This window comes from Taudactylus pleione, unplaced genomic scaffold (genome assembly GCF_031769625.1).
Source record: "Taudactylus pleione unplaced genomic scaffold, aTauple2 ptg000612l, whole genome shotgun sequence".
Taxonomy (NCBI): Eukaryota; Metazoa; Chordata; class Amphibia; order Anura; family Myobatrachidae; genus Taudactylus; species Taudactylus pleione.
The window spans coordinates 3,156,353-3,168,202 of record NW_028285014.1 but is presented as its reverse complement, the minus strand read 5'-3'; the positions used below and the strand labels follow the sequence as shown (position 1 = coordinate 3,168,202).

The window sequence follows — 11,850 nt, the reverse complement described above, 5'->3', positions numbered from 1 at the left end:
CGTCATCTCCAGGAAGTGTATGCAACCATTGGTATATCGAGTACCATTGGAAGCGAATGCATCGCTTGTGGTTGACTATAGCCTACCACAAGCACTGCGAGCACTTCAGTGTGAAATCCAACCAGGTGACGTGTACAATGACGCAGCCTGTTAATTATGCACGCCTCTAAAACGGCGTGAGACATGCAAATATTCTAGGGGGTATATAGAAGCGGAGTTGTTGCCCATAGCAACCAATCAGATTCTACTTACTTATCTAGCACCTTCTAGAAGATAATAACTAGAATCTGATTGGTTGCTATGGGCAACATGTCCACTTCTATAAACCCGCACTTTAGTCAGTATACCCCTAGGTGTTCAGTCCACGATCATTCTAGAATATTCCCCCTCCATATATAAGTAATCGTCCACCCAACCAGCAGTCAGTTGACTATTGTGTTTTACTTCCATGTATCTAAAAAATAGAGCCAATCTAACAATTTAAATTTCGGAATCAGCACCACAAAGTTACCCCAAAATCGCTCTAGTATGATTGGCAATAAAATTATTGTTATTATCTATCAGTAATAGCAGACTGTAGAAAGAAATCAAATGAAAAAAGATAATTACCAAGCTGCTTCTCATACAGTAGTACAGTAAACAAAAAAGATTAAACAAAAACCTATTTTTAATGGGAATGCTACTTTAACCACAACTGGCTAATATATTGTGTGTATATATATATATATATATATATATATATATATATACACTTTTTTTTTAACTGTATAAAACAGAATTATATTTCCACTTCTTACAGTCCTGCAAGAGCAGCCTGCAGCAAGCGGCGATCCTGAGAATTGCCCATGACTGATTGCTGGGAGGGGGTGGGGACCGGGGAAGACGTGGCTGCTGCAATGCAGCCAGCAGCCAGGCTGGTGGGCGATCCTATAGAGGGAAAGAGAAGGGAATTCGCAGCTTCTCTGATCCCCCTGAGTTCGGGCTGTGAGTCAGTGATCCTTTTAGGATCACCCCCCTTCTGAAGCCCGGCTTGCAGGAGGGGGCTGAAGTGAGGTTGCCACGGCAACTCAAGGGACGGCCAGGTGGGCTTAGCATAGCAGCTACTGAAAGACTTGCCCTCAGCAGCTGCCTGCAGGCTCCTCTGACACGGTCACATCAGATGCGACCGTCTCAGGGAAATCCCAGCCTGGCATGATCACATCTGCTGCGACCATGTCAGGCAAGTGGTTAAATACCTATGCATTGATTAGTCTTACAGTTAGCTTTCTATTTAGCATATGACCGTATCTTCTCTTATTTGTAACTCCTCTAATCTCCCAGTTTGTTCTTTTGTTTGGGTCTCCAATAAATACAGATCTCCATCTTTCTTCTCATTCTCTACAATTCTTTCAACCTCCCTTTCCTGCTTTTCAGCTATAAATCCTTCATATGTGGCCTGAGAAACTTCTACACTACACTCATGTGCCTCAATCATAAGGTTACTCTGCCCCAAATCATCTTTCATTTTAGTCTGTTCTAAAGATAAATTTGTTTGGGTCACCACTTTACACCCAAGACCTTCTTCCATATTATTGATCTGTTGTTCCTGCATTCCTGCTATAAATACTACGCCTGTCTCCTGATATTCCTCTGCTCTATACAATATTGCCTCTTTCCTAGCTCCACTTTCCTCAGTTCCCTCTTTTCCAAAGTCTTTCTTACGCTCTTCATCTTTTTCAGGCTCTTTCTTACAATCGCTTCCCTCCGTCACCTCCTTATTAATCCTATCTTCTTCCTTATCAGTTTTATTGTTTATGCACACAGACTTCCATTCCTTTTGAAGATTGTTAATACCACGTAGGAGTCCCATCTTGTTCTTTATGGAAGAATCCAGATTAACAGTGCACTGGATCAGTCGTCTGGATTCCTCAACTGTGAAAGGAAAATCTTGAGAAAGGAACTTTATGAAGATCTCTGGATCTCCATCCAAGTCCAAAAGGTTCTTCAGCCCTGTCTTTAAGGAAAAGAGCTCATTGCTGTTCTCTTTAAATACGTCACCGAGGAGACAGTTGCTGAACCCTTCTTTGGAGCCTTGCTGCTCCTCATCCTCCAGACACTGAAGGATCCAACTTAGTCTGCAGGGCCACTGATTGCAGAGAACCACCCAAGCTGCTACAGATCTAGAAGACATGTTGTTCCACGGTATTTTACTCAACATCATCAGGTGGACCATTACTGGGATTGCATTGACAATTCGTTTCATCTGACATATGCTGTCAGGAATGTACTCATGTAGAACTTCACGCTCACTGTATAGGGCATAAAATGTTTCCTGAATGCAGTATCCTGGTTGACAAGGTGTGCACACCTCTGGTTCTTCATCATCTGTTAGCTCTTCTCTCAGCAGTTTGATAGACTCTGCAATACCTGTCTTGGTGCCTCTGTTGGCATCATTCCTGCAGGGCCAGTCAATGAGGTCTTCTGTCCTTTGTACAGCCTTTCTCAGAAGTTGCAGTTTGGTTTTTTTGCCAAGAGCTGGCACAGAGAATGGCAAAGTAACAGTGCGGTTCAGGAACATGTAGCCATTGTCTGCCATACCTTTAAGCGAGCTTGCATTCTCCAAGCAAGTGACTATAATGCTGGGGTCAACTACTAATATAGAAATAAATGGAGATTTCCGGTCAGACAACAAGGTATTTAAGGCATCCAGAACTCCAACCACCTTGTCCGGTGCACAAAGTTCTAGGCTGGTGATTTGCAGGACCACTCTAATTTTTTGCTTCTGGAAAATCTCCATCCATTGGACCATTTGGGTAATCAGTTGAACCTCCTTTTTCACCTCATTCATGAAGCCCATCTGTGAACTGAACTTCTGGCTATTGACCAGTCGTTCAATCTTCTGCTTTTGGCTTATGAGGACACTCTTGCACAGCTTAAATAAAGTCATAGCAATGCTAGAACCTGCCACGATTGTAGCCAAGCTTCCAAAGACCGTTGAAACCTTCTCATCACCTTCATGGCTCTTGGAATTAATTGGCACAACTAAGAGGAGCAAGCCAATAAGAAGCAAAACAATAGTAACCACTAGGATGATACAGAATGTCTTCTTAAAGGTCCACTCTTTTACATTTGATTCAGTGTCTTGGCTTCTCTTAGGTGCCGACCCTAGCACATTGAAGACACTGAGTGTGAGAACTCCAAAGTGCCGTCGGATTTGCTCACAGAGTGTGGTGACCAGGCCTGCCCACAGACGGTCACTGCCTGCATACTGCCAAGCGCTAAAGTGTATAAATATGAATTGAATACTTTTGCGTTCTAAATGACGTTCGGTGACGACTGGACAATAAAAAAGGAGCCGCCAGAGAAGGTGCAGGAAGCCCCATCCTTCAGGTTTAATTGAAGTTTGTCCTAGAGTTGTTTCTTCCTTCTCTGTGATACGTGATGCTTCTTCTCTCATGCATTCTGCAATATATAAAGAAAATAAGAAATTAATGTTGATATTGAAATATACTTTTGTCAGTATTTAATGCACCTATTTGAGTCACTTAAGACTACTTAGGGTTTATGGATGAGTATAAAGGTTTCATATTAGTATATTCTGAAAATGAAAACAGAACGGATCCTTCCACTCTATGTTGGCACGTTCTGTCCATTAACAAGGGTGTCGTTAAGAACGAAGCATGCATCAAAGGCACTGTAGTATTTACATTGTTTATTTTTGTATACACATGAATGAATGGTTCTAGTGTTCTTGAAATATGCATCAGTGCCCTTTATGTATAATCTGTTCAAAATGCAGTGTACTGTACACATGGGGGCTTATGTAATAGCAAAAAAAAATGGTAGTTGCTCAAATCAGCTTAATTGCATAACACAGGTGCTTGTAAAGGGCGGGGTTTACACTGAACACAGAAAAAAGAGATTTGCCCCCCAGCACACTGCAGCAAAAACAATACTTAAATCCTACATGATAATAGAGATGCAGAGGTATTAGTTACATACATTTGCAAATATATGAATAAGCGCCAGGCCAATCGTCAAGGCTCCTCTATACTGGCGTCCCTAACATTAAGGGGTTCACGTCCGAGAAGCAAGGCACCCCAAAAAAATTCCAGCCAAGGGCCATCCCCAGGGCATCACATGAAAAAGGGAAAAAGGTGACAGTGAAGTGTAAAGAAAAGATGTGTAAGGATAACTCAATAAGTGTTAATGAAATGAGAAAGAATTAAAATGACATAAATAATATACAAACAAATAGAGAAGTGATAAAAGTATTCTATGTGAATTAAGTGGTGATGCCATGAGAAAGGTCCAGTCAGAACCCCCCCAGGGGCCCCACTCCCAAACGCTCACCCCAAAATAATTATTGCTACATAATGGTAGCACCTACTCTGGGTCATATAATTACAATTGGTGTACTGCATGATAATAGTACATATATAAGCTGAGAGCTAACTTACCTTGGAGGTACCCCAAAAAACCTCCACATGGCACTATAAGGATCAGCACATCCTCCTAATGCTGACTCCCTTCATGCCTCTCCAAACTGCAAAAAAATATGGTAGTTGCACAAATCAGCTTAATTGCATAACACAGGTACTTGTAAAGGGCAGGGTTTACACTGAACACAGAAAAAAGAGATTTGCCCCCAGCACATTGCAGCAAAAACAATACTTAAATCCTACATGATAATAGAGATTCAGAGGTATTAGTTACATACATTTGCAAATATATGAATAAGCACCAGGCCAATCGTCAAGGCTCCTCTATACTGGCGTCCCTAACATTAAGGGGTTCACGTCCGAGAAGCAAGGCACCCCAAAAAAATTCCAGCCAAGGGCCATCCCCAGGGCATCACATGAAAAAGGGAAAAAGGTGATTGTGAAGTATAAAGAAAAGATGTGTAAGGATAAATCAATAAGTGTTAATGAAATGAGAAAGAATTAAAATGACAAATAATATACAAACAAATAGAGAAGTGATAAAAGTATTCTATGTGAATTAAGTGGTGATGCCATGAGAAAGGTCCAGTCAGAACAATAGAAATTATATCACCATCGGCTCAAATCGGAAGTACTTTTCACTTTTTTAATACAAATTGGGAATTTACCATTATTCGTTTTGCTAAAGTCGCCCGTTTTACACTCAAATTGGGGACTCAATAGAAGTTTTAAATGCACCACCTCCTGAGCTGTGAGTTGCCATCGAATATACACAAATCAGTGTGATTTCTGTATGTTTCTGAATGGCAAGTGTGTTCTATTGGTTAATTCATTTTTTTTTATTTATGTGAGGTCCCCCCAAAAAGACTAACCAGACCCAGACTTGCCAGCCTGTCCTGGTACCTAAAATTATGGGGAACAAAACGAGTAGGGTTCCACCGTAAATTAGGTACCAGCACCAGGCTGCAGGGCCAGTCCTGGTTTTATAGGGAAAAAGAATTGCATAGGGGTCCCACTATAATTAAAACCACCACCGGACCCTGTCTAGCGGGGGGCTGATGCCCCCCAGCTGCAGTTTCAGTCCTGAATGCTAGTTAGCCAAGGCCAGGGATCCCTGGGGAGTTGGGGACCCCCCAATAAAGGGTTAACCCTCTCCAGGGCACCCCTGGCCTAAGCTGATAGCCCGGGGCTATCCCCACCACCCTAGGGCGGTGGGTGGCATGTTGATAGTGTATGTAGTGTGTAAAAAATAGAAATAACAACATTATCTTTACAGTGGAACTACAGGTCACAGCAAGCCTCCCCTGCACGCTGGTACTTGGAGAACCACAAGTACCAGCATGCGGGGCATTAAGGGCCCACTGGTACCAGTAGTTCACCTGTAAAGAAATGTGTAAAAAACACACAACACACACCGTGAAAGTACAGTTTTATTTCATACATACACACACTCATATACGCACCTACATTACCAGGAATGTTCCCCTTGTCCAAAGTAAGCATCCAAGGTCTTCAGAATACAAAAAAATGAAAATCGCGATCCATGCAACAGATACCAACCAGGATGGTTGATATCTCCAGAATAAAACGCTCAGACGAGGCTTCTGCCTTTATAGAGCCATTTCTGTGAGTTCATTGGGAGAGAGAGGTGAGCCCTTGCCTTTCTCAGCCAATGAACGGCTCCTCCATTGAAGTCAATGGTGGGAGCCGCAGAATAAACTTTAGTAACCTGGGCGGTGGGTGGCAGGGACAGCCCCGGGCTATCACCCTAGGCCAGGGGTGCCCTGGAAAGGGGGACCCCTTTGTTGGGGGGTCCCCAACTAACCAGGGATCCCTGGCCTGGGCTGACTAGCGGTCAGACCCCCACTAGAAAGGATCTGGTTTTGGTTTTAATAATAGAGGGATCCCTACACAATTTTTTCCCCTCTATAATTAAAACCAGGACTGGCCCTGCAGCCAGGTGCTGGTACCTAAATTACGGTGGAACCTTACTCGTTTTGTTCCCAGTAATTTTAGGTACCAGGACAAGCTGGCAAGTCCGGGGCTGGTTAGCCTTTTAGTGGGGGACCTCACGTCACTTTTTTAACAAAAAATTAACCCTAAAAATAAAAAAACAACAAACAGTCTGCACATATTTCACTGATATGTGCAGCCTGCTTGTTTGGGAGAGAAATTCATGTGGTTAAATCGGGACTTCAAAACGGACAGGATCAACTAAATACACCATCAATCAAAACGATCCTGTCAAAACCGGGAGCTTGGTAAATTCCCGAGTTTTCAAGTAAAAAAAACGTCCGTTTTTGATCGATCCTATCTGAATTGAAAAACAGGACAAATCGGGACCAAATTGAATCTTAGTAAATTTACCCCCAAGAGTATGTGATATAGTACCAGTGAGCATACGCTAGAGTTAATGATGTGAGCACCAGCTGCATAATAGATACTTGCGCCCTCGAGATGGTGGCAGATATCACGGGACCGAGGCAGGCCAGAGAGACACTTTGTTAAGCAAAGAGGTTATACCAAAATGTATAAAATATAATATGTATGTATATAATATACCGTATGTATGTATAAAAATAAATAAATTAATTTGTATAATATATTGACTTACTTATTATACGATCCAGTAACATGTAAACCCTGCCCCCGAATGGGGCATATAAACCGACAGTGACTGGTGTGGCCACCTGACATAATGACTTAGACAGGCACGCGCAATAGATGTCATCTTCTGTCTCCTTCCCTGTAGGAGAAACATGGGTGACACAGATTACTTACGGTATCATCTTACTGGCTGGACTGCTAATCTTTATCTGTATTGTGTACCGGTAAATATATACAAATTTACTGCTACCCATCTGATATATTTTATGCTGCATTAAAACAATAAGAAGTATGTGGAGGAGAAGGGGGTCAAGTGATGGCAAGTCTGCTCACTAAGGGCCTGATTCAGGGATGGACAAAGACGGGGCTGCACATTTTGCCGCGTCTGCATTTTTATGCTAATACCGCAACTGGCTATTTTCATTGGCCACACCATTAAAGCTTGTGCCAGCCCTATGGCATGTGCAATTTCACCTTCGGAACATGGCGTCCTGTGTCAGCATGCTGCAACTTTAGATGCAGCCGCTGTTAGCGCAGCTCCTACATCTGCCTAACCCCCCCACCAGTTAGCACCCAGGAATGCCCACTGAAATCCACGGCTCTTGCGTTCATGTTAGTTCTGCATCTCCCGAAAGTAACCATCAGGACGCATGCGCTGTGCGACTCACATGCGCAATACTGACTACAGCGGCCAACTGCGTGTTTATCAGCATTACGCCCAGGCAGCTTCCTCCTCTGAATCAGCCCCTGTGTGTGTGCAAAGTTATCTTGATCGATTTCAGAGATTTACTTGCTAATGTATGGCATGAGCCCCATCATCCATCATGTTAGCTATAGAGGGTAAATGTAATAGCCTGCGACTTGCAGTCATCGGTGAGTTCCCAGTGAGTCTGCCTAATGTTTTAAGGGGGTAATCATTTAAAAGGAGATTATTGCCCCTTTAAACCATCCGGCAGACTCGCTGGAAACTCACAGATGACTGCAAGTCGCAGACTATTACATTTACCCCATAGTCTGTTATAATCCAAGGACCCATTTTAACAGGAGCAGTTGAAGCCCCCCTTTATTTTACTTGACAGGTTTTTATCCCTATCCCCCTGTAAGCATAAAAGGGGTCCAGACCATAGGGAGATTCACATGCACGGTTGACAAACCAGCCTCAGTTTACAACATTTCTGAAAATCTCATGACATAACTCAGTTCAGTTTGATAGAAATTAACACCTGTTCTAGGTTCAGGGCATTTAGAACAAGGTAAGAGTGGCAGGAGGGCACTGATCTACTTGGGATTACTGCCAAATCACCTGCATCAAAATATTTTTTTTCTTAGCACAAGGTGGTTGACAGGTGGCGAGTTTTGCTCCTGGTCCCATAGGAAACACAGGGGTATAGTAGGGATGGTAATCAGCCATATGTGGTTAGTAACCTTTGATGGTGATGGTGACTAGCTTTGCAACTGATGGGGGAACACCAATGGTGAACATTGATGATGGGAAATCCCTTAGTGGATGGTGGCAGCAGTATGTGCATGGGCGGCCGCCAACCACCATGGCTCAACTATAGATATTTCCCACTTATGGTTGGAAACCAAAAACCATTAATGTAGAACCATCAATGAACAACCCTAGGGTATGGGGGAATGGCACATGCGCACTGGCACCTCTTTAATGCATACACTGTGGGTGTAGCACGGACGGTGTAATGGTTAGCATTACTACCTCTCGGCTCTATCTGTGTGGAGTTTTTATATTCTGTCTGTGCTTACGTGGGTTTCCTCGGGGTACTCCGGTTTCTTCCCACACTCCAAAATATACTGGTAGGTTAATTGGCTCCCAACAAAAATAAACCCTAGTGTGTAATTATGTGCGAATATATGTGTAAGGGAATATGGATTGTAACATCCACTGGGGCAGAGACTGATGTGAATGGACAAATATTCTCTCTGTAAAGCGCTACGGAATATGTGTGCACTATATAAATAACTGGTAATAAATAAAAAACAAATACACTATGAGACACTGAATGGAGCCTCACACAGCACATATGCTATGGTAGACTCTGACACTATGTACATACGTCCGGGAAAATGGTATCCTCACCATATTCCTGGTGATTTCTCTATGGTAGAGCTTATTTCCCCTTCGTGCTAGGGACCTGGAAGTGACGTGAGTGAGGGCGGAAGTGCAGTTCATGCCCATTAACGACCAGCTACACAAGTAAGTTGTACCCACTTACAGCGGAAAGTTGTCCCCTCGCGAGCTCACTGTGCTCGCCATGCTTCAGGCTCGCTACGCTCGCCACACGGTTATATTCCCCCTCTATGCCCACTTGGATGGTAGGGAATGATGCTGGACACTGGCTGATGATGTCAGTGTCCTCTCCGTGTAGGGGATTAGACATTACCATTTCTCTATTGCCCATGTGCATAACTATAACCATTTTCCAGGAGGTTTCTTCAGTGGTGTCCGCAGCTGCCGCACAAGGTATGTATATTGGATGGGTGCAGGGTGGGTGCTGCACCTAATATAGATATGCAAAGCCGTAATTAGACTTTTTGGTGCCCTGTGCCAGAGAGAGCATTGGCACCCCCCCTTCCCTATTTTCCAAATATGGACATAAGATTTGCACCTGAAAAAGGGCCATAGCCTCATGGGGAAGGGCCAGGGAAGAGATAGGGGAGGCCAGGAGATGCTGGGGATACAAGAAGAGGAAGCTATAAGTGAGAATGATAATAAACAGAAAATTGACAGACTCAAACAGCGCCCCCTGCCCTGTGGTGACCTGTGCCACAGCACAGGTCACACTACCCTAGTTACGGCCCTGTAGATACGTCACTGCCCACGCAGTTGAATACCTTTTGTTAGCATTGTGTCCCAGAATTTGTCAGCAGCATTATCTTCAATGTACTGTTGAATTCATCACTGTGAAACAAAGGATTGAATATTAATAGTGAAAAGTACATAAAGAAATTGTAAACATTCAAGATTTTACAATGTTCCTTAGAAATTTTTTAGTTTATTTTATTAGTAAGTGGAAGAAGTATAAGAAAACACATGTGTTAGATCCCCGGAGGCAGATTAACTCACTTTGCTGTGACACGAGGGTCGGACTGGCCCACAGGGGTACAGGGGAAACCCCCGGTGGGCCCCACTGCCTGTGGGCCCACCACCTGGCCTAGGGATCAGGTTCCAGACTCTGCATTTGAATTATACATTATACATTTGTTACATTTTCCTGCATAGGACTATGGTGTATTTTCTACAGTGCATTGCTGTTATTAATGTGGTACATAATAATGCATGCACTAGCATTTATTTAAGAGGCCCAGACCATGCACTTTTTAATGGTTAGCCAAGCCTTTGTCGAGGGCGGGCACACCCCTAAGTATAGGCCCTTATCACTGCATTCCCCCGGGTAGGCCAGTCAAGCCGACACTGTGCCACACCCTTGAAGCTTCGGGAAAGTCATGCATTTGGTAACAAGACAGATAGGGAATTCAGTAAGAGCTCAATACTGTACATAACCACCAAAGAATCAAAATGAGCAGTATAATATTAAAATGATCCAGACCTCTACATACTTGGGACATTTTATGACAATTAAATATGATCTGGCCACCATACATGGTGCGATAAAGCAGCCGATCCAACTGATTTGTACGATTTGGCTTCTATATCGCACCATGTATGGGCCTGATGTCGGACCGAGCGCGCACCTGTGGGGTCGTACATCGCACCCCCTGATATTACTGCAGGTTCAGTTGATCAGGGGATGCGATGTGCGATCCCATGCAGAGCTATGCAGGAGGAGGAGGGGGAGCCGGCACCCGATTGCACCATGTGTGGGGGACGGCCGTTATGTCGGACATCGGATCCCACGTCGCGTCGAACGACGCCTATCATGTATGGCTGCCATTTGTCTTGTCTTATTCTGGTGTTTTGCAAATCCACAAAAAAACCACCCATAAATGATGAAATGAAAGACATTTAAAATTGCTCCCAATTTGTTTTACATGGGTAAAAAACGCTATAACAAAACTAAAAGTACATGCATAGAAGACGATAAATCGTCCTACCTCTTTTTTACATATATCATACTTGAAAGTGCGCATAGTAACTGTATTTTGTGACTAAACATCCTGTATGAATGTTAATACTGTAGGTCTTTTAGAAAACAGTTGGTTAGCCAATATAAACTGTAGTAGTAACTGCTACAGTATTTACACATGAAATGGAGTACAACCCGAAAACACTGAGAAGGGAAAGGACTTAGGTATACTAGTTGCCAGAACTCTGAATACAAACATAATGCAAAGCAAGCATACTATTACTTACCACCATCAAGTAACTAACTAGTTACTGTATATCACATCTTCAATATTGGGCATAGTTTTGGTAAGCTAACTGTAAGACATAGGATAACATGCAAATTTTGGAAAGAGAGTTTAGAAAAACTTTTCTAGTTTATTTATTTTTTTTTAAAAATACACTTTGGAGATGACCTTATAATGTATAAATATATTGGTGGTCAATACAGTGATAGTCTGATTAAATCTTCATACCAAGGACCATACAGATGTCAAGGGGTAATCAATTGTGAATGGAAGAAAGATGGTTTCACTGTCAGTATAGGAAGGGTTCTTTATAGTAAAGCTTAAGCTATGGAAATTATTACCACGGGGTGCTGATGGCAAATTCACTGACAATTAGCAATTTTATTTTTAAATTGAATTATCTTTTATTGTTTTTTTTTAACAATACAAACAGAAAACAATAAAAGAAACAAAATAATGTAAAAAACAGCATAATCATAATAAAACTGCT

The 11,850-nt window shown here is 42.8% G+C and overlaps 1 protein-coding gene across 1 annotated transcript; it reads right to left on the bottom strand.

The window, feature by feature from the left end:
- Positions 1–1,264: 1,264 nt before the first annotated feature.
- Positions 1,265–11,398, bottom strand: NKPD1 (NTPase KAP family P-loop domain containing 1). Its single transcript, XM_088454321.1, has 4 exons — positions 11,362–11,398; positions 9,882–9,948; positions 7,036–7,167; positions 1,265–3,441 (listed from the first exon to the last, which is right to left on the bottom strand). The coding sequence occupies exons 2-4, from the start codon at positions 9,892–9,894 to the stop codon at positions 1,271–1,273; spliced, it is 2,316 nt and encodes a 771-aa protein (XP_088310447.1). The 5' UTR covers positions 9,895–9,948; positions 11,362–11,398; the 3' UTR covers positions 1,265–1,270.
- Between the last annotated feature and the right edge of the window lie 452 nt (positions 11,399–11,850).